Genomic DNA, 24,215 nt, shown 5'->3' with positions numbered 1-24,215 from the left:
ATTCTGGCTGCCCCAGGTGGGAGTTTAAAAGTGAGATGAGACCTAAGAGAGACAGAAAGTAAGCAACAAGGTACAGTTCTAGGTCCCAGGAGTAGCAACTAGGAAGGAAGAAGGTAGAAAGACTCTGGAGAGAGCTGAAAAGTGTCATGGTGGGAATGCGGCCTGGTCTGGACTTAGGCATAGACATAACTGAAGTCATGGGAGGTATCATCCAGAGAATATGTGGATCTGTTGAACAGAAAGAAGTTCTGAGACTTGAACACAGAGGAAGATCAACATTTGATCAAAGGACAGAGATATGTTTTTTTTTAAAAAAAAAAAAAAGACTTCATAAAAGAGAACTGGGAAGAAAGCCATAGAAGTGAGTGGTATCAGAAGTCAAAGAAAGAGAAGAGTTCAATGGAGAGTGGCCACAAAATTGTCAAATGCTACTCAGAGAATGAACTACCCATTATAATTAGCAACACGAAGTTCCTCTGCATCTTGGCACGACCAGTGTTCAGGACAGTGGAGACAGAGGGCAGACTGCTTGGAAGAGTAAGTGGTAAGGTATAGGTGCTGCTCTTCCAGGGAAGATGGTGATGGAGGAAAGAAGAGAAAGGGCCTCCTATTGCAAGAGAAAATGGGGTCTCAGGAGAGTGTATATTTGTTATGTCTAAGGCAGGAGAGACTTGATGGTATTTAAATGCAAATAAAGAGGAATCACTAGTGAGGTAAAGACTGAAAATGCAATCGATAAGTAGGGTATTGAAATAATAAAAAGAGTAGGATCCATGGCATAATTAGTCTTCAATAGAAGGTACAAGGTACACATATTTTATTGTGTATACATGCAAGTAAATTTCTAAGTTTCATAGCAGGATAATTAATAAGAGCTCTATTGGGTTCTGTTTTCCTCAAGTTGGGGAAGCAAATCACTGGTGGAGGAAATGGTCAACAATTTTAGAAGAATAAAGAATGGGAGGACTACCTACAGCGACATCCCTAGAGCAACTCAGTAGGACTGGTGTATAGTTGGAGGGCTCGCTGAAGCTGGAGGCCATAACCTTAGCATGGCCAGATGTATACAAGTTGAAATGTTTTTCACCCACCCCCAGCAGCTTCTATTTAAAGACAGAGTTGGGTTTAACAAAGAGTTGTAGATTTAGCATAGTATGAAAAATAAAAAAGAGTAACTAAAGTGGCACTAAACAAAAATTAATTTTAATGCAGTGTCTCAAATGGTATATGAAGTAGAGAGGCCATATCAGTGTAAATGACACGATCTGCTATTTTAAAATGTGTCATCCTGTCCTCCAGCAAATACCAGTGGCTTAATCTAGTATATTATTTTTTCATCCACATAAACATAAAGGGTCAGCTTCCATGTAGTGATTCAGAACCTGGTTCTTTTATCTAGTGGCTTTGTTATGCCCTAGGATTTTTTTGTCCTCTGATGGGTTTTTTTGCATTCAACTATCAGATAAGGTAGGGGGATTATAGAAGAAAACATAGAGGATTGCAGTGTTTTTAATGAATCAGACCTAAAACTAACACACATTCCTTCCACTCACATGCTATTGGCTTCTCATTCGGCCCTATCAAAACAGTTTTGATAAGCATCTGCTCAGTCTTAAAGACCTGTTAGGAAGATTTGTGACAGTCTAAACATAAAGAAACAGGTTAATTAAGACAAGATCATTGTAATGTTTTGAGCAACTAATAAAAATTTTTTAAAAAAAAGACAATAACAATAGAAATAGAAACAAAAGCGCATTCGGAGAAAACAGAATTGGTGACTGCTTGGATGAAACATGATAAACAGGTTCTGTTTAAAGCACAGCATTAAATAGACTCATCATATCGAAATTCAAGGTGTGAGCCCTGCTCTGTCTTGCCCATTTAAATTCAAGACACTTCCCAAACATGACCCATTTCCTTTTACATGGTTCAATTCTTTTTCATAACACATTACCTTCTACTGCATCATTTCGTTACTTATTATTGTCTTTCTCCTTCCACCATAATATAAGCAAATTGTGTGTGGTGGTGGGAGGGGTGTCACTGTTTTGTTCTTTACTCTTTGCTTAATGCTGAAAACAGTGTCTCAGTATCTGATCTATGAAGATGTTTATTGTTGTTGTTATTATTATTACTATTATTATTTTGATACTGGAGCTTTAATCTAGGGGCATTTACCACTGAGCTCATCCCCAGTCCTTTTTTATTTTTTTTTATTTTGTGACAAGGTTTCGCTAAGTTACTTAGGCTGCCCTCAAACTTGCAATTCTCCTGCCTCAGCCTCCCCAAAGTCCCAGAAATTACAGGTAAATGTCACCACACCCTGAAAAGGTCATTAATTACAATTTTTGAATTATCAAAAGTCATGATTGATTAACAAGGTCCATCATGATGAGGTCAAGTTCAAGAGAAACACATATGTGTATTATTAATGCTGGTTTGGCTATAGCAAACAAAGACTAAAACATGATGGCAGAGACTCAGGGTAGGATATCCAAAGGAACACAGACTCAGAAAACATTTTGTATGTGGAGTGAAAAATGAAATATCATTAGAAATATCATTTTAGAATGAAAGTAAATATCATTTTTGAATGAAAGTAAAATATCCAAGTGAATATACCGAGCAGGATGTTGAAATGTGAAACCAGGGTCTAGGCAAAACATTGAGTATTACAGTCTCAGGACAAGAAGACAATAAGAGTCTTGGTTCTCAGCACATGACAATGATAAGTATGTGAAATAAAGGGTAAGCTTATTAGCTTGATTTAAGTACATATATATATATATATATATATATATATATATATATAAAATAATGTCACACTATGTACCTTATAATTTTTCATTTGCCAGTTATATATTAATAAACCTAGAAGAAAAAATAATGACAATCTCAGGATAATAAGATGGAAGGCTACTCCATGAGCAGTGAAATATTGAGAAATGAACTTGGATGAGCAAAGACTGGTTCAAAGAGAAGTTATCTAGTGGCTTCCTATCGGGCAGAATAACAGTATCACAACTCAATTCCACAGAAATTTCCTCATAAGGAAAAAAATCTCTGCTGCATCCTTTAGTTAGTATTAGTGTATTTACAGAAAGTGTATCACATATACAATAGGAACCCAAAATTGGGTTTCTCATAGTTCTGCTAAAAATGCTCCTAAATAAGCCCTCTTGTGGTGGTTCTATGTAGTGACAGTACTTCCCAGGCTCCTGAACCGAGCCATGACAGAACAAATTATCTTTTTACTATACTGTGTACAGTTGCAGAATAGACACTGTCTTTGGGGAACAGAGAGAAAAAAAATTTTCTCTTCATATTCTGTCTTTTCTTCACATCTGCCCTGTCTCCAATAGCTAAAATATGTGGCTAATATTAACACTGGCAAAAATCAACTAACAAGTACAACCCAAACTATTTTATAATTCAAATTTTCAGTAAATAACCATATAAATTATTTTAATTGCCATGCTAAATGTTTGCATTTTAAAATTTTATCTGAATTTTAAATTTGGCTACTACTAAATATAAAAGTAAATAGGTAGATGCTGGTGTGATGGTGCATGTCTGTAATCCCAGAGACTCAGAAGGCTGAGGCAAGAGGATCACAAGTTCAAAGACAGCCACTTAGCAAGGCTCTGAGAAACAGCCACTTAGCAAGTCCCTAAGAAACTCAGCGAGATCCTGTTTCAAAATAAAAAATAAATAAATAAAAAGTTGCCTGGGATGTAGCTCAATAGTTAATAGCCCTGGGTTTAATCCCTGGTACCAAAAAAAAAAAAAAGTCAATAAGTAAAAGTGATATATCATATCTACATACAAAAATACTTAGAAATATGGAACATAATGTCCAAGCTCCATACCAATTACTAATTAGATATTTCTCAATAAAGCAATTGTTAATATTCCAGTTATGAATTCAATTCATAGAGTAATAGACTAATATTGACCTAACACTTTCTAATGCCTAACACACCAAAAGGTTATTTAGCTAGCTACCCCAAGATAATCTTGATCAAAATTGATTTTACAATCCAGCGTGCAGCACACGTGCATACACACAGACACATGCACATACACAAATACATTCTTACATTTTGGATGTCACATTTTTCGAATTTTTTCTTTAGAAAGCATTGATGAAGGAAATTATAATAAAATATCCCTCAGATGGTCCCATATATTTCTATGCCCCTTAAAATAATGAGATATATTGTATATTTTTGAATTTTGAAAAAAAGTTAAGACCAACTTATGAGTAGTTTGGGGTGATTTTCCTTAAATTTTATTTAAAGTACACTACAATAAAATGAGCATGAATAATTCAATATAATTATCTACAGTGATTACGCATAATATAAAATACAAAATAAGGTAAAATAAAGGCAGCCTCCAAGTTACAAAAACTTCACTTCTAGAAGTTCATTTACAAGTCATTTATTCTAAACATGGAATATCTTTCCATAGGGGGAACAGGGAATACGTAATGTTTGCTACTTAGGTTAGCCCTCAAAACATCTTCTTTAACCATAAGCTGTTGAAAAGCTTTTAATAAAATTTTTCAAAATGTTTGTGTACAAGGGGAAAAGACAATAATATGAAAGAGCATAGATTTTTATATATTTTTAAAATACTGATATCCTGGAAAATAGATTTAGTGTCACCATCAAAATCATGGAGTTTAAAGGTCAGGATCCAAATTTAGCATTCATCATCTGTGTTTGCCTAGGCAATTTACTGAATGTCTCTGTTTCATTTTCCTTATCTATAAAGTGGAATAGTATTGAAAAAATTGAAATCACTTAACACAGTTCCTTATACACAGTAGGCTCAAAATAGTGTTATAATGATTTTTGTGTTAAATTTAACTTAAGAATGAAAGACAGATGCTGCAAAAGTGTGAAATAAACTAAAACCTAACATTATTCTTTCAAGGTAATTCTGAAAATCTTTCTTGAGAGATGTGCAGAAATGAAAATACAGGCATTAGTCATCTTATTATGTAGCAATTTTGTACACTCTTGTAAAGTTACGATATAAAGTTTAAAAATTAAGATATTTCAATTTTAGACGTATAAATATATTCCAAAAATGTATAAATTGTATTCCTTACTGTACTTAAAAGCAAATTTTTAAATATGCATCTTGTCTACAGGGTCAAAATTGTTCTTCTGATTGTGTACTGCAGCATGTTTTATCTTAAATATCTCCAGAGCTTTAAGAATTCAAAGAATTTGCCACAACATTGTAAAATGATCACATCCAAAGGCCAGTTGAGGGCTGGGATGTAGTTCAGTGGTAAAGCACTTGCCAATATGTGCAAGGCCCTGGGTTAGATCTCCAGTACTGAAAAAGAAAAACAAAAACAAAGAAACCAAAAAAAACAAATGCCAGTTAAAAATTAGTGAGGCAAGTCTTTCTATAGAAATTCTAAAAAATTAGCACTAAAATTATAGACTAAAAAGACTATTTTCTGTCAAAAGACTACTAACTAAAGTTTTATTTTTTAAGGTTTATCTACTAAAAACGTTATTTTTTTCAAATTAAAATAGAAAAAGAGATAGAGGCAGTCCTTGGTATGATGGACCTTTAATGTTGACTAAAGTAGTGACAAGAAACAGTGAGGCTTCACTGGGAGAGTTCCTTCTTTTCCTTTCTTCAGAGAAAACATTTCATTTCTGAGGGTCATTTTGTACCTCCCTGCTGTCTTTTGTAAAGCCAGATGGTGGCACTGTGGTACCGTTTGTTGTGATTTTAGCTTTAAGTTCTATTTTTTTATAAGAGAGCATTTTGTGAAAAGCCTCTTAGGCCCTCTTTTGAAAAATAAATCACTCTAAGTATATTTTATTCTTCTCTCTAGTAATAGGTAAGACCATCATTTAAGTCCTTCAGGTAGTTTTAATGCTTACTTCTTTATAAGAAATGTACCTAAAACTTGTAAATGCAGGCGATTTACAAAGTGTTGACAGATCTAGTAGGTAGTGGCATTTTGTGGTATTGTTGTTTTCTTAGTGAGTGACAATGAAAATGAAAAGAAACGAATATATCTTGTCCATATTATTTTTATATACCTTGAATTTATAAATAAAATCTTATAATACCTCCAAACCCCCGCCCATTGCCAGAATCTTTAGGGAAAAAAATCCTGTTGTCAGCAAGAATGAACTCAATTTTAATTCCACTTCTTTCTCTAACGTTCCCAGTGTTTTGTACGAGAATGCTTTTTCCTTCTGAAAGGGATGTTACAGGGTTAATTTGGTGACACATGTCTGCCTCTGACAGTCCCCATACCTTGCCCTCTCTTATGTACTCTGTTCATATTATTAAACCACTTTCTTCTTAAAATTCTAGGTTTAATCTGACTTATATCCCAAAAGCAAAAAAAAAAAAAAAAAAGCGAGTCGATGGATTATGAATTGGGCCATTTTCTTCCCCATATACATTGCTTTCAATACTCTCCTTTTATCTTGAGCCAACCCAGGACAAAGCTCATGCTGCACAACCCTGCCCTGTGTTAAATTCTGAATAAAATGAATTCAAAGACAACACAAACTAATGCCGCTATTAGAATACCCCATCCAAGTAAACATTGCCAATTTTGAAGATAAATAACATCAAGGACCATGTGCGGGACTCAGGCTCTACACCACAGGGTATTTTATGACCCAGGGTGCAGTTCAGTCCCACCCAGTTTCTCTAGATGGCAGACAGAGGAGAGGAAGGACAGGTTCATGATCATTTACAGGCTCCTCAGCAGAGGAACTAATGTCTCTCTGTTCATATCTGCTGCTCCAGGTAGGCCCTTCAAAACACAGGACATTGGGTTCCATAGACAGCCCACTTCTGGGTCAATTGTGAAGTCATATGCAGTTTAACCACAGCCCTCTGTAACTACTCTTCTAACCTTTTGTTTCCAACAGAAAACTTGGTTCTTTTCTAAAGAAATCCTTATGCTGGTTCTCACTATGCCAAACAAAGCAGTATTTTAATCACAAGTTTATTTCATGATTTAAAATTTATAAGATTTATTTATTAAGAGGCAACAAATGAGAAAAGTGAGTGAGTATCCTAGACCAAAGCCTAAGCCTTCAACTCCTGTGTTTTGATGGGCATGTATACAACAGGAAACTTGAGAGAAACAATTTTAAGGCTGCTTTGAAGGAGACCTACCTCCCCACGAGACAATAAATAGATAAATAACACTTGGCGTGATTAAATAGATAAATAACAATGAACATAGCAACACTAATGTATAACAATTTTAAAACCATTTCGTAAGAATTATATCCTGACGTGTGTGTGTGGGGGGGGGTGGGGGTGGGTGTGTGTGTGTGTGTACATTTGTCAGGCAACTTGCAATTCCTACTATGTGTGAAGTTGATCTTAAATTAAAAAAAATAATATTGTCCAACTTGGCTGTATGGGAATTCCACAATTTAGCACACTTCTCTGTCTCTTTTTATTATCTTAATTCTAATTGTCTTCCCAAATTATATTGAGATATACTTAAAAGCAGGAGACTTGAGAGATGCCATTCCAAATTCCATAAATGCTACTTGGTATTTTCGTAAATAGAAGATATAAGAAAGAAAAGACAGAGTCTCCAAGCTCCCAAAGCCCCTGGGGTATGAAAAAACAGAGAGGAAACAGGAACATCTTTTCCTCTCCGCATACGCTTTTCTCATCCAGACTTTACAGCTTAGTGTTCTCGTCTGGATTCATTAAAGTCAAAAGGAAAAATGAGGGGGAAAGAGGAGAAATGGCCAGAATCATACCATTAGTCAGTTAACCAGTTCTGAGTTATAATCCTAAACTATCATGGAATTCTCCATAAAAGACAAATTTTTTTTTTTTATTTCTCCCATCTGCAGGGGGAAAACAAAAGTCATAGTATTGACCTGATTACAGATGAGATGAGAGAATGTAACAGTTTCCATCGCAAGTGCTCTCCAAACTATAAAGTCAAACTCCTAGCAGCAATTCTATCAGGGTGTCCCTCATCCTGAGCATAAATGATAGGTTCCTTTTAGATGGCAGGGATACGTCTGTGGAGTTTTATTTCCAGGGAGACAGGGCAGGATTTGCTGCTATGCAGACTGAATAATGTTGGAAGCCAACATCATGTCACATTTTGTGTGCACTTTCCAAAGATTAATCCAAGCGTTACAAATGGGACACAGACTGCCATTGTCCCAGGGACACTTTAATAACCCACACCTACAATATTCAACCTGTTGTTTGCATAGGGACAACTTTGGGACACAAAAACCCACCAGAACGACTCAGGGAAAGGAGCCGTGCAGAGGCAGAGACCCAGGCGCCAGGGCACCCCCTCATCTCACCCTGCATGGCAGAGGGGTCTGTTAGGACTTTATTTATGCCTGAGCTTGGGGGTCGTCGTGTGCTTTCTTCAAAGCTACTCTCAGGCAATATGTGACTCTGCAGTGTGCTAACACGGTCTCTTCCTTAGGCTGCCCTTTGCCAGCACTGGCCACGTTGCAGATAATTTTTGTTTGTTTTGCATCATGCAGCTCAAATTAAGTCACATTATTCCCCTCAAGAATAAATCATGCCTGGCCAGTTTCTTTCTTTCTCCCCCTACTTTTTTTCCTCTCCTCCCCCTCCCTTCCCTACAATCCCTTGCATCTGTTGTTCTACTAAGATGCTCTTCACAAATGGGAGACTCGGGAGAAAGCTTAATGAGGAGAAGATGAGAGGGAGATAAGAAGAGCTCAAAATCTCCACATTCCCAGGCTCATCATCTATCTCGAAGTGCTCCTAGGACTCCTCTTTTGTACAACTTCACGAACTTTAGAAAACACGGGAATGGTCTGGTGGATCCCAGTGGTGTCCACGTTCCAGGTGGAATTTAGTTCAGTGACCTCTTTTTCATGTAAGAAGCTATCGTTAGCATCAAGTGAAATATTTAAAAGATATGATGAACAGAATCATAGTTATGACATTTAATTTTAGATATCTTGAATAATATCATTAAAATAACTTTTTTTTCTTTTCCTAATACATTTTTATCATAGTATATGATAATATAACTAAAAGGTGGAAAAAAATCAAATCTGAGAAAAAAAATTTAATAAAAACACTGGGAAAATTACAATACAGCTAAAATATGTACAAGAACATCATGAAGAAAAAGAATATGTATGTGCCATATATATGTGTGTGTGCATATATATATATATATATATATATATATATATATTATAAAAGAAGCTTATGCAAATAATCTCCTCTTGATTGATTTTGTACTGAGGATTTAACCCAAGGATGCTTTAAACTAAGCTATATCCCAGTCCTTTTTTTTTTTTCTTCAGGAAATGGAGGGGCAGTGTCTCACTAAATTGTTGAAGATCTTGCTAAATTGTTAAGGCTGCGATCCTTCCACCTCAGCCTCCCAAGTCATTGGTATTATAGGTGTGAGTCACTGTACCCAGCTCAATTTCCACTGTAATAACAGATATTGAAATGTGAAAAATTGAGACAGAAGACGTAAACTGAAAGTTAACAGTATACATTTTGCTAAAAGACATATGCCTACAATTTAAATTTGAGTTTGGTACTTATTTAAATAAGTATCAATAAGTCCTTCGTAATATAACATTTGAAGGTTAATTTTAGTACTTGGTTAAAAAAATTTAAATTGGAGTTAAGGTTTGTATTTCTCTACTAGAATGTTTTTCTTTTTGTTGCCACTCTTACAACCAGGGGATTACTGACTTCTATAAACACAGTTGACCTTGAGACAAGAAAACAGTATGATTCACACATAAAGATGCCTATGATTCAGTCAGTCAAGAGTCTTAAATGCAAGTATACTAACAGCAAGTAGGGCATGTGAAAATCACATGCAGACTGCTTTGGCTTCATATACTTAGTATGAAGTCACAGTGTAGTTCAACTAGTGAGGAAGCGTTGAGGGAAGGAGTGGAGGGATGCAAGTTTGCTCTACTCAAATGTCAGTTGAAGTACATTCCTATCAGCCTACAGTGCCCTTCGAAGTTCACAGAGTTGTTGGAAGTGTTCAGTTCCTTGCCTCTTGCTGGTTATCTGTTAGGTGCCACTTAAAACCCTTGAAGATGCCCACAATTCCTTTCCAGATGGCCATTTCCATAGAATCTTCCAGGCTTCTGGAAGGGTCTGGGTCACCTGACTAGGCCAGGCCCATCATATAATGTGACTTCTGGCTGACTGATCACAAGAGTCATATCTCATAATATTCATAGGCAGTATCTCCCCGTCAAGGAAAGAGAATTATAGAGAACTAGTTCACCAGAGTGTGGGTATTTTGAAGTCATCTTAGAATTCTGCCTACCACTAAAGCTAATAACACACAGTGAAAGAGTTTTAAGGGAAAAAGTAAGAGATAGGGAAGGGAGATACCTATTTAAAATGTTTGAAAAAGACCTGTCTGAACCTTGATCTGAAGTAGATAGGGCACAAAATGAACACCTCTAAAAGGTGTTTGACTATTCAGATTAAATGTATTATCATGTTAGCTTGTATTAGTCCATTTCCATTGCTATAAGATACCAAGGCTGAGTCACTTATAAAGAAAGGAGGTTCATCCAGCTTATAGTTTTGGAGGCTAGAAATCCAAACAGCATTCAACTAGCTCTTGTTACAACCCCTTGGCTGTGTCCCATCATGGAGAATTATGTGATGGTGGAAGCACCTGTGAGAAGCAGAGATCACATGGTGAGGGAAAAAGCCAGACTTGCACTTTTACAATGACCCCTCTTTAGGGAACTCACTGGAGCCCTACAAGAACCATGTTAATGTTATTCCCTTCCAAGGGGGGCACCTCCAGGGACCCCACCACGCCTTACCAGGCTGACTCTTAAAGGTCCCATCACTCTTTCACACTGCCAAATTGGAGACCAAGCTTCCCACCCATGAACCCTTGGGGGACACACTCAAACCACATCTAAACCACAACACTTAAAATTCTATTTGTATATTAGTGTAGACACCTAATATTTTTGAGGTTTAACAACATGGAAATTCCTACTTCTAATGTACATTTTAAAATAAAATTTAAGCACTGATTTTAGTCCATCTAGGGCAGAGAACTTGTGATGTGTTTGAGCAAGTAACTACGAGTTGCTTCTCTAGAAGTAGAATTGCTCTTTGGTTAGTTATTGACAATGTAGACTAAGTTTTGCTAGCTTGAAGCATTTCTATACCTTGGAGATTTCAGTCTTCCTCTACCTTCTCAATCACCACTTCCTACCCTTAGAATGCAGAAAAGTAAAGAGATGGACCAGAAAGCTGGAGCCCAGGGTTTATTCATGTGGCAAGAGTTTGTTGACTGCTTTTATTATGTGAGCCTACAGGGTTAAAGATAACAGGCTCCAGTTCCTGCCTTTTACATTCCAAGAGCACAAAATGTTGAGAGACAGAAGAAGAGCAGAGAATAGGCAGTGTGACCTACTCACCAAAGCTCAGAAAACAGAAGGTTAAATCTCAGCTCTTCCCTGCTTAGCTGTCCGGCCTTGGGCAAACCATTTTAAAGATCTTCGGCTTCACTTCTACTTATGAGCTAGTTTCTACAATTAAGTGGATCTGTTAACAATGTACTGTCTCATATCACTTCTTTTATAAAATGAGAGATTTTGAGTAGATCATCCCCAGAGTCTCTCAAAATGTCATGAACTCAAAGATAAACTGTACAGAACACCAGTTTGTTGCTTTTATTTTTATTTTTCAACAAAAATCATCAGATTACATCCACTAGATACATGTGGGTTGAAGAGGAAGGAATAGAAATGAAAGAACAGACAATATTAAATTGAGCCAAGTGACTATTTTCAAAATAAATAGAAATAAAACTTTTGGAAAGTAGCTACTAACTAAAATTTTGAATAACTGAATTAGGGTATAATTCTAGACAGTGAAATAGAGACTGTGGGTTTACCCAGTAAATTTAATCAATAAAGGTAAGCAAATCTGCATTATTTAGCTAGCCGTGGTATCTTAAGCATATCCTTCGACTCCTTATGTAATTAAAAGTTTAACTTAAAAACCAATTGAATTCAGCCAACTAATTTCTAATCCAATTGCTATGATGTTTTGTTTATTGTTTAAAAAGAAAAAAAATATCTGAATCAATTTTCTAATTATGTTTTCTCTGATTTCTGTAAACATGGCTAAAGTTCAGAGTTCAGTGAAACTCTGAGGAAATTATATTTTAATCACTGATTAAATAAATGGAAACATTGCTAAGTCTAGATCTCACCAATCTATTTCAAAAAACTGAATTTCTCTTAAATTTTGCATTTCTAAAATTAAAAACACTGTGTTTCCTTGGTTGGGGTTAACATGTAGAACAGTTATTAAGTCTGATACCTGACTCTATGTAATTTTATAGGTCAAAAATAACACCTCCATAGAAAATAAGAGGTAGAAAACAATTATAAGCATAGCAAGACAGGTTTCTAGTACAATTAAATTACATGACATGACAGTCAATGATGTAAACTGGGAGACCCTGTGATCACTCTTTCAGAAACATGACCTTCACAGGCACCCATAAACATGGATGGGAAAATTATATGAACTTTTGTGGCCAGCCACTATCAAAAAACTGAAAAATATTGCAAAATCTGACATGTGCCTGTGGGTCTTATCAAATTTAGGCTCAATTTAGAAAACTTCCAATTTTAGAAATGTTATGCAACTTGAGGAAAGAAAGAGAATTAATTTATGATTCATCAGAGAGACAAAAATAAACTTGTGGACTCCTATGTGCATTTGTATTATATTAAAGTTTTAGTTTGTGTTTAAGCACAGTGACCTTTGTAAAGCTTTTCAAATGACAGTGGATTTTGTGAATTTCCAACTTTCGTTGTTATCAGGGAAATTTTTCATGTTATTTACAGGTATTTGCACTAATATTCATATATAGTAACTCAGTTACATGTTGAGGGAATTCAAAACATATTGTAGTAACAAAGGTTATTTTATAATTACTGCATGTTTATTAAAATTATCCTTCTATGATATTGTTAAAAATGTGTATTTTACCAGTATTTGAGTAATTGAATCATTTTCCCACTTTCCTTTAAAGCTGAGGCCATAGATATCAAAGTTAAAAGAAATCATTACCAATCAGCTGACAGATTTGTTACTTAATCAAAAGTAAGTTGAAAAATGCTGAGTTAATTCAGTGATATCACTAATTATTTCCTTAATAGCTAGTGTAAATTGGTGTAAATTAATTACACTAATAGTGATGTAATTAGTACAAATATACAATAAGTGTTCAATAGACTTCATAAACTGAATCAAATCTTGTTGTAAACAATCAATTGTTTGCAGGTCAAAGTTCTATTTTTTTTATTCAGCTAATAAAAAAACATTTTTTTCAGTAAGTTTGGCTATGAGAGTGAAATCAATTATTTAGACAATAGTAAATAATGTCTAATTTATATAGTTAGCTTTCTAAGTCAATCAGACGTGATAATTACCAATTTTCTAGTTAAGTTTACTTTTCCCATCGTTTTGGTTTCAAAAATAAAAAGTTTTTTAAAGGACCTGGGCGAAATTAAGTTTTTTAAATTAATTAATTAATTAATTTTAATCAGGTATATATGGCAGCAGAATGCATTTTCATTCATTGTACACAATTGCAAAAATTAAGTTTTACTATTACTTAAAATCTGGTTTTGATTGAAAAGTTTTAAGGTGAATAATTTATGCATGTATATAAACTTAAACTGCACTGTTTTCCTTATTTTCTGTTGTTGTTTTTTTAATTTCAGTTTCAAGTTCTAATTCAGTGACATAGTCCTGACAGATTTGTCACATAAAGTATTATATGTGAGTAAACAAAGATTTTTAAATAAAATATAACTCATTAAATTTTTTTTAATTCATGAAACTAGACATACTGATAATTGGGTATAAAATAATTAACTCCTCTTTCTGTCTAGGCTTTATCTTAATAATATAGATAGTAACTCTAACAATGGCTTTTCATGCTAGTATTTCTTTAAATTTGATAAAAAATGAAGAGTTAAAGCATTGCACTTTATCACATTTTTTAATGGAAATAATGATAGAAACAGGATTGCTGAGGACCAGGTACTACCAAGAATCTCAGATGTGTTAACTCTGTAACAGCAGTTTAAAAAAAAACTAATTTATTATTATAGGGAAAATGTGGTTAAATTAATGAATTTATAAATTTATAAATGCAAATAGACATATCTCAGGTTAAATTACTATTATTGGCTCAACCCAGATTAAAAGACTCACCAAAGGCCTATTTCACAATTAAATTGTAAAGGGCATATCCCTTTAAAATCATGCATGTAGAATATCTTGCATGTTTGCCCCCTCCTAAGCGATTTGATGTTTTGGAGAGGGGCAACCTCTAGCCCCTGAGCCGGGAGCTTTCTGCTATTGTACAGTAGCCGTTTCAGACCTGTGTGCTTATGTTTCCGATTCCTGGGAAGTTCTCTTTGCTGCAGGGCGTGCCCTGAAACACATCAAAAGAACCAAGTTCTATAAAAGAAAAAAGAAACTCAAGTAGGCTTGAACATACAAAGAGAGGGAGAAAGAGATGAGAAAGGGGCCAGGCAGTGTTGAATACAAAATGAGTTCACCCAACCCCAGGAGCTCTTCATCACTTACATTTATCTTATTCTAGGACAGGGGCGTCAAACCCAGCCCTGACATAAACCACCCACCGCCATTGACTTTGACTCTATGCCTGAGTGTGTGTGTGTGTGTGTGTGTGTGTGTGTGTGTGTGTGTGATGTGCATGGTACATTTAAAAAAAAAAAAAGATTTCTTGAAGTATCACTATTACCTCACAAGAATTAAAAGGAAAACATTTAAAAAACACTAACGTCCCACGCAAATAAATTTAGCATAGTTTTCATTTAATTAATGTATAGTGTTTATGTCAAAATCTTCTAATTGTGCATTGCTTTAACATCTTTACTGCAGTATTTATACTGAACCTTCTACACTGACAAAGCATGTGAGATTTTCAATTTCTACTTGTGATATTTTATGCATGTTTAATATATTTCAAGACAAAACTCGTGGCTAAATTTCTACAACAAATTAGATTCTGTATGATAAATTTTTAAAATGTAATTATAATGTAAATAGTCCAAATAACTAAAGGAATAAAAGAAAGATTTCCTAAATCTATGCTAATTCCATCTTTGAAAGTGATGCCCACAAATTCTCACTCCATGTGTTCTTTAAAAATATATTCAAACTGATAAATCCCTCTGACAAATTGTATTGTCCCACTGGGATTATAGTCCTGAATGTCTGCACAAACTTTCTAGAGACAAAAAGGGTAATGTCAAACCTGACCCTAATATAGTCCTGCATCGGATTTGCCTTTAAATTGTTGTTTGGAGGTAAGTAAAATAGTGATGAAGGGGAAGAGATGAACTTGAAGAGAGAAAGAAAAAAGCTATAAAATAGATTTTTCTTGTTAGACTTAGAAACATTATATAAAGGAACATTTAGAACTTCAGCGCAAGTTTTTGTTATCGGGAATGATTATCATAAAAAAGTAGGTTAAAGTTTTTTTCCAGTGCATAAGAAGTTGTAATCTAATGTGCTAATATTGATTTCCTAACAAAACAAATTAATAGTAGTATGTGTATATAGTATTATATGTACTTTATATAAAGCATTATATACAATATATAGTATATATATATGCATTACATAAAATGCTTATAAAATGCATTATACACAAACACTGTGTTTTTTTAAGCTTAGTTTTGTTTTGTTTTGTTGTGTTTTGTTTTGTTTTGTAGTACTAGGGATTAAAACCACAGGCACTTTAAAACTGAGCTAGATTCACAGTCCTTTTTATTTTATTTTTTTTTTAATTTTTTATTTCAAGACAGCATTTTGCTAAGTTGCAGAGGGTCTCACTAAGTTGCAAAGGCTGGCCTAAAGCTTGCAACCCTCCTATTTCAGCCTCCGTGATCACTAAGATTACAGGCATGTGCCGTCATCATACCTGGTTTATTTTCATATTCGCTTACCTCAGACTTTCACCTTTTTGCTTTACTGTAATTGTATTGTTTTTACCTCTTGAGATTACTGGTATGCATTCATTAGTTTCATGTTACTTTTGTTAACTGGCATTCAATATAAAAATTAAACTTTTGAAAAGGAATTATGTGAAAGGTCATCAGTACATGTCTGGGAGCATGTCAGCTTTTCTTGGTAGACTGTGCCAAGCACTGCTCCCCTGGCCTTGCCGAACAAAGTGCTCTATTCAGCCAGCGACTGCAGTGAAAGGTGGAATCCCAGGTCCTGCTTAGGTGCAGAGGGTTTTGCAGTGTTGAGAAACTATAGTGATCTTTAAGCACATTTATAGGCTTTCCCTCTATTTTTGTTTTCTTCCATTTTCTTAAGCAGAAAATAACAATTTTAAATAATTTCAATTTGGAGGAAAACATATTCACCTCTGATATACCATGGCATATCAATAATGGAAAAAATAAAATTATATCTTTTCACTATTATTTCTACAATGTATTATCCCAAAACCTGCCTTGAGAGAGAGAGAGGGAGGGAGAGAGAGAGAGAGAGAGGAGTGATGAAGAAAATTCAAGCATGTGTAATTATTCTGAATGCTGACAGTCCTGGTCCAGGTTTTCTTTTCCTTCAAAGCTAGTTCTTTTTTTAAATATGACATTCAGATTCATTGTATGCTTTTATTTGGTTGTGTTTTTATTTATTTATTAAATGCTTTTTTCTGATTAGCATTAACTACTGCAAAGTGTGAATGCAACAGTGGGAAACATAGACAAAGTCTTTTTTTAAAGGTTAAAAACCAAAACAGCCATTACAGTGCATCCAATTTGCACAGGTGGGTGTGTTGTTTTCAGGCCTCCCCAGCTCCTCTGTCCTCAGTGAGTCAGGGAGAAAGAGAAAAACACATCACAGCCTTTGTGTGATCTGAAGAAATCAGAAGGCCCCATGGTTCACTTTGCAGGCTTGCAAGCCCAAGGTCAGTCTCCTCTACCAAGGTGCTCTGGAGTGTTCTGATGATCTCAGCAGGCAGCATCTTGCTCTGGGTGACCACCTGGACCCTGGTCAGGGGTGTGCTCTCAATAGGCATTTCCTGGCTTCCCACCAAGTGCTAACTTAACAGACACTGGTGTGGCTATAATTTTAAGTAACACATCACTGGACTTTTGGAAAAGCTAATCATTTCCTACACCAGACTCCCATCCATTGGAGAAATGATGCTCATCTTTCCAATGAGTTATTTCATTCTCTTGGAATTCAGATATCCAAAACCAACTCTTCCTCTAATGTTTCTATCTATCAAAAGAACAAACCTACAACTCTGTCTCTAGGGCTAACTGTGATTAAGAACACAGTCTCTGAATTTGGATCAAGTTAGTTCCAATCCTGACTACAGCTTCCTATGGGTGAGACTTGCAGCACATTTCTGAACCTCTAGCCTACTTCCTTATCAGTGAAATGGAGCTGATAATCATGACCATCCCTAGAATTGTGGAGAATAAATGAGATTAAATGAGAAACTAAAGCAAAGAATGGGATGCAACTTGTAATACTCATTCAATGAATTTTAGCTATTATCATTAAACTTAAAATAATCCTCAACGCATACTTCTCCCTGATCATTTATAATCAACCAGATGTAGATTCCAATCCACCTGGCATTCTTAGTGCCACAAACTTGGTTCTAGAACCTTGTCTCCTTGCAATGAGATCTATAATACTTTCAACTGATCCCTGACCCAGCTTTACTTTAAGTCAACCTGTGCACATCACTGCCAGCTTGATTTTTTCATAATAAGGACTTTCAGCAGTTCTTTTTAAAGCTTTCAAAAATCTTCACTGATTTCCTCTTTCCTACTCTTCAATCTGGTTTAAAGAGCCTACACATTCTAATTTTGCCCAATCCATGCATTCTTTCCTGATGTAAAATCCACTTTGGTGTACACAATTTTCTTCTTTATATTATTTTTCATTGATTGTCACATAATCAATAATAATATTTATTGAGGGACTATGATGGTCTAGATGCTATGGATGCAAAGATACTAGTTTCCAAGGATGTGAAAAGAAATAAAATATTTTCCTTGCCATCAACAAGGCTATCACAGACAACAGATAAAGAAACACAACTCATTATAATGCACCAAGTAGGAAAAACTCTAGTAGAAGTATAGGACAAACAAAAGAGAATCATATTTCTGTAACATTCTGATTTTGGCTTTGAAGTTCTCAAAAGATATATCAGTATTAAATGATTGCAATATACCAAAATGCTGTTTGTCACCTGACTTCCTGCTCCTAGGAGACATAGGGCTGGAAAACTGTGTATATTGTTGTCCTCAGTTAAAAATTCACTCAAACTTTTCAAAATTCTAACCACCCCACAAAAAACAGTCCTACCTCACCCATGATTTGACTTTTCATTTTTCCAGCATTTGCTCTTCCTCTCTGCAACTACTGTATCTACTAGCCTGCATTATTTAGCTTCGTACTTGAAAAGAGGATATAAGGGAAGATTAAATTAAACTTACTTATGTTTTATATTGTTATGTATGATAGCAGTATTCCATTACTAGATTATGAGCCTATTAAGGGGAGAAGTCAGGTCTTACACAAGTGCATTTCCTATTTCCCAAAGTACCTAGCTTAACTTTGGCAACGGTAATAATAAATAATTAATAATCACTTAACTAATAAAGGTTTTTTTTAGAATTTTTTAAAGTTGTAGGTGGACACAATATTTTATTTATTTATTTATTTATTTATTATGTGGTGCTGAGGATCATACCCAGTGCCTCACACATGCTAGGCGAGCACTCTACCACTGAGCCACAAACCCAGTCCCACGTTTTATTTTATAAATTATGAAAATATAATGAATAAGTCACAGTCCTCGCCCCAAGAAGTTTACATTCCAAGAGGGAAATTCACTGAAGAAAACATGTCGGGCTGGGGATGTGGCTCAAGCAGCAGCGCACTGGCCTGGCATGCGTGCGGCCCGAGTTCCATCCTCAGCACCACATACAAACAAAGATGTTGTGTCCGCCAAAAACTAAAAAATAAATATTAAAAAATTCTCTCTCTCTCTTAAAAAAAAAAAGAAAACATGTCAAATTTTTAAATGAGTATTTCTCCATATTACTTGCTAGTCCAGAATTCTTAAAACTTGTTCAATGCAGCACCAGTTTTATAAGATGCTAACAAATACATGGAAATGCTGGGGACATATTGAGTTAGATAAGATTACTTAATACAGGACTTCTCAGAAACTTTAAAAATTGTATAATTTAAATCTTCAGGAGAGGTAGATGTTACTCAGTATTTCCTAAATCTACTTAATGACAAAATCCAGTTTTTGGAATTAGGGATTACAGAGCTCACCAGGAAACGCTGACACCCTCTAAGGTCTTTAGAGCCGATTTCCACATTTAGCTCAATCAAATCATTAACATTGCTAAATTAACGGGATACCTAAATCAATTAACTGGTAAGTGCTCAGTCCACTAACACTATTAGAAACACTGAGTCTTTTCTAAATTTTATAGCAATAACAAAGATTTTGATAAGCATGAAACCTAGGCACAAACTCCCCTAACAAGGACACAGGTAAGAACCACACTGATCCCATCTGAGGCTGGCCAGACTTAAAATTTACACCCATGCCCAAGATTACTGTTGCCGATCTAAAGTTTCATGATTTTGTTACTTAACAGCTGAAGTAAGGGCAAACATAAATGGGCAGTCAAAAATGCACTTAACAGTATCCAATTTGATTGATAACGTTGGTAAGATTTATATTTATACTTATTAGTGTTTTAATAAATTAGTGATAATAAATTTAATAATTTATATTTATATTTATGATTAGTGTTTTAAAGTTTATTCAGGGGCTTGAACCATTTACTAAAATCAAGATCAGAGAGGCAAGATCTAAGAAAACAGGCTCCAGGATTTTGTGTGTGACTTTAAATCAAGACCAACTATGAGAGAGCACTCTATGGACTCTCCATGTGAACAGGTAAAGGTATCTAAGGCTTTCAGGCATCTAATCCTGACCTAGATGAACTCCAAAGTCCTCTCTCAGACAGATTCTAGAGAACCAGCAGCCAATATGCTCTGCTTTCCGATGGCTGTCTGGACTCCAGAAAAACCTACGAAGGTCTAATTGGAAAGACTGAAACAGCTGGCCCCATGCTCCCCCTGGCTCACAGTGGATATTTAAGGTGAAACGAGTACCTTATAAGTAGTGACAGCTTTATATGGAAAGCTGCCCACACTCAGTCCTGAAGTGACTTTATGCTTTGTTTTCTCACAGGCTTCATCCCTGCAGAATGAAACGACAATATCTGAAAGAAGGAATGCTTGGCCCCTAAAGCCATGTTTGAAACTTGGCAGCAATACCTGGAGAAGCCAAGCCTCTAGCCATGGCTTGCACCAATCGGCACAACGAGGAGGACCTCTGGATGATCCATAACCTCCGCAAGCACCAGAGCTGCTGAGCTCTTTCCCACCTTTGACTTCAGGACCCATTAGATCCTGAGTACCCCCAACTGGTGAGCTGATACACGATCTCCTAAATTAAAAACTCTTCTTCAGCTCAAGGGAGCTGGACTCACCAGGTGGTGACACCCAGAAATCCTTGTTCCAATTCACTCAGAAGAGTACAGTGGGACTGGACTGCTGCTTTCAGAAATAGGTCATGGGTCTTGCCTTAGCCAGCCCATTAGCCTGAGAGGGATACTGTGCAGCAGACTTTTGGCCTGTGCATCCTGTTCCAGAAAACTCACACTGAAGTCCAAGTTGGCACCACGGTAGTTCTGTCCTCAGCTTCTACCTGTTCAAGATTCGCCACAATCTCAAAGTCTGGGTCTTGGGGCTTCTGATGGCTTAAGGATCCAGGGAATGTGGAGGACCAAGGAGAATGTGCCTTGGTAGAACTTAATCAGAAAAAGAGAGGCCTCTTTCAATGCTTGTGGAATCTGTGATTGTGTTTAGTCATTTTTGGAGATTTTTGTCACAGAGTTCTCTATATTACTAAAACAATATTATCTTCATATTTGTCAAAATGGTCCACCTCCCTCCATGCCGAGAGACATTGCCTTCCCCCCCCAGTGCTCACCAAACACGTACATAGTGCATGGATTCTTGGCTAATGTGGAACCTTCAGTTTGAACCCACACCTAGCCGATTTGTCACTGTACACAAGATCATTTGGATGATGTTATTACACCCTGGAACTGCAGTGCCTGTGTATCCTACCCACCACCAAGATAACTGAGTCTTCCCTATGCCCACTCCCACATTCACCTGAATAGTTGTTCCCTACAAATAATCGCTTACCAGTAAAATAGGGAAGCATCACATGGAACATCCAAATCTCTCGTGAACTCCAATTTTTATTGAAGACCTACTATGTGCCCAGAACTGTATTAAATTCTGGAAATATAATGAAGAAGTCGCAGTCCTCGCCCTAAGAGGTTTACATTCCAAGGCGCGCAAGTCAAATGATTCAACCATCTAATGAGTGCGGTGTGATGTCGGCCATGGGAATTCCCTCCTCTCTGCTCCTCGACCACCCAGGGAGCCTGAGCAGACTCACAAATGATCTTCTAATATGCCAAAGCAACCCACAAGATTAAAGCCAACAAGCAACAGTCCCTGGCAGAGCCCCTGCCAGTGGTGATCCAATGGATTCTGTGTTACTTCTAAACCTCCTGGCTTTTAAACTAGTTAAATGTTCACTTCCAAGCGCCTTCCCCGATTTGTCATCAAACTGGTAACCTTCACATTGTAGCTCCTGGGCAAAAATCAGGCTGTGAAGCCAGAAGACAGGACTTTGAGTTTGGGTCCTGGCACTTCTTACATTTATGGGCAAATCACTGAAACTCTCTGGTCTTGGGTGTCTGTCTTTGCAAAATGAAAATTTAAAACATTATATATTGAACCTACCTCACAGGGTTGTTGTGAGAATCAAGTGGAAATGTATGTGAGAGCACTTTGTAAACTGTCATTTTTAGTCACCCCATCTTCCACTGTCCTTCATTCTCCCTCTCAAATTCAATAGGATAATTTGCCAGAAGGAGACTTACCCACCCTCACCCCGTGTAAGAAGACCAAGTGCATGCTCTCTTGGCTCTCTGACTTCAGTACAGGGATTCTGAGGCCTCACAGAATGACAAGGACATGATAAGAGGACCAAAGCTGGGGCCATACTGCCATACAGACATTGTACCATTCATGGACCAAGTGACTAGACTTGGACTCCAGCCAGCCTTCTTCATAGTAGATTGTCCCCAAGTCCTATCATAGCAAACTCATTCTTGGCCCCAGAGAACTAATCAGACTGTGAAGATTTAAGGAGTCACCTGGGCTCCAGCTGCCAGAGGACTTACCAGTCATCCCAGTTGAGCACATGCCCCCAAGAATAGAGAGAGACTGTCTTTAGGAGTTAGTGACCCAATTTTAAAAATGCAAGGTATCGCTAGATATTCATTTAAAGCAAGGATTTGGTGACACGTTTCTTCTTTTAGCAGTTTATCCCTCAGACCAACCTGGCTCTTGCCAGCCACTCTTATTTTGATTTGTCTACTCCTGGTCTGTTCAACAGACCCATGATAAGATGTGCTCCTGGATTACAAGCATTATATATGTCCCTCTAATACACACACACACACACACACACACACACACACACACGCGCGCGCGCGCGCGCACCAGTGGAACAGGAAAGAATGCCACTAATTTTTCTTATCTACCCACAAGGCCAAGCCCTGACCTGGTTTTCCATTTGTGATGGTTCAGTATGGGCTCTGGGTTGGCTGAACTAAGCTGAGTTCAGTCTGTTTGGCACAGTCCTATCCAGCCTGGCTGGAAACTCTTAACTCCATTTCAGTCCTGTGCAGAAGCTTCAGTAGACTGCCAGGGGAGCTAATGATACCAGCAGTCCTTTAAGGAAAGCAAAGTCTTTCTTCTTAAAATCCGCCAGCTTCTCCAAAACTAAGAGCATATATGCCTGGGCCTCTAGGAATAGCATAAAATTTCTACAAAAGTTCTCCCAAGTGAGTAGTGATGATTCTGTACTAAAGATACGATAGAACTGGCATCTCAGTAGCTCCCAAATAAGGTTGTAAGCCTAAAAAAGAAAATTTCCACTGTAATCCATTCCTCAAGTTCCTAGAGCAAAGAAAAAGGAATATAGAAAAAAAAATTTTCATTCAATGCTGGTATCAGTTTACAAAATATTTTTACATGGGATGGACAATAATTTACACTCTCCTCCTGATGTAACCGATGTAAGACAGTACTTCAGTGAACTGAGAAATACCCAGATCTTTTCCTAAGACTATAATATTAAAATTTTGTTTTTAATTCCTAAAATAAACTTAAACATGTTTAAACAGTGTCTTCTATTGTAGTTTACAGTCACCACTTGATGTGGGAAGGGAGCCAGAGAGACTCAGAGTACCACCACCCAAGGTCAGAGGCACTGAGCCAAAGGATCCAGCACAGAGCAGGCCCAAGCCAGGAAGGAAAGCTGTTGCTGAAATGACAGACCACGCATATGAAACAGGATGATCTCCAGGTCATGGTGGCTGAGAAAGAAGAATAGACAGATCCAAGTTGGGAAACAAATTAAGATGTTAGAACAGGTATTGGGGTGAATGAGACTGGGCAGGAGATGGAGTCACCCACCCCCATATGACATTTGTCTTACAGTAGCCTTTCTTGTGACTTGCAATATTACATCCTAGTTACTTTTTGAGAAGTAAAATCCTCAGTATTAATGATGTTGCTTAACGTAGCCAATGGAAAATTTTTAAAAAAAAACCCTTCCTTACCCATGGATGTGCTTTTTACTCTCTTGGTTGGTATAATTTTTCTTTTTTAGAGATTTTTAATTTGTTCATAAATCTTTGATAAATTATTTTATCAATAAAATTTTGTCAGTAAATAATTTCCCTGGTTGAAGTCCAATTCCTTCTTTGGCGATTAAAAATTGGTAATAAAAACAAAGTACTTTGATTAATTGTTTGCACTTTTGCATTCCCAAGGCTATGTGAAAGGGAGAGGACACTCTAAAAGAGATGACATGTAGGCAAGCCTGAGACAATTATAGCAAAACACCAGGAATGGGTAACCATAGGGACATTTGATGGTGACACGCAGTGACCGTT

At 36.5% G+C, this 24,215-nt stretch overlaps 1 protein-coding gene across 2 annotated transcripts in view; it reads left to right on the top strand.

Annotated features, from left to right (window-relative positions):
• The window catches only part of Grid2 (glutamate ionotropic receptor delta type subunit 2), a 1,411,364-nt gene extending 1,387,369 nt beyond the window's left edge, over positions 1-23,995 (top strand). The window contains exons 16-17 of one of the 2 annotated variants that reach the window (XM_078021917.1): positions 13,785-13,842; positions 20,357-20,446. In XM_078021917.1, coding sequence (XP_077878043.1) covers positions 13,785-13,805 — 21 coding nt within the window. In that variant the 3' untranslated portion in view covers positions 13,806-13,842; positions 20,357-20,446. Of the gene's footprint in view, positions 1-13,784; positions 13,843-20,356 lie in introns of both variants that reach the window. The other variant, XM_021734724.3, reaches the window with a different exon arrangement.
• Positions 23,996-24,215: the final 220 nt, after the last annotated feature.

The sequence above is a fragment of the Ictidomys tridecemlineatus genome, chromosome 9 (genome assembly GCF_052094955.1).
Source record: "Ictidomys tridecemlineatus isolate mIctTri1 chromosome 9, mIctTri1.hap1, whole genome shotgun sequence".
Lineage (NCBI taxonomy): Eukaryota > Metazoa > Chordata > Mammalia > Rodentia > Sciuridae > Ictidomys > Ictidomys tridecemlineatus.
The sequence above is the reverse complement of the archived record's forward strand: the minus strand, read 5'-3'. Positions and strand labels throughout refer to the sequence as shown.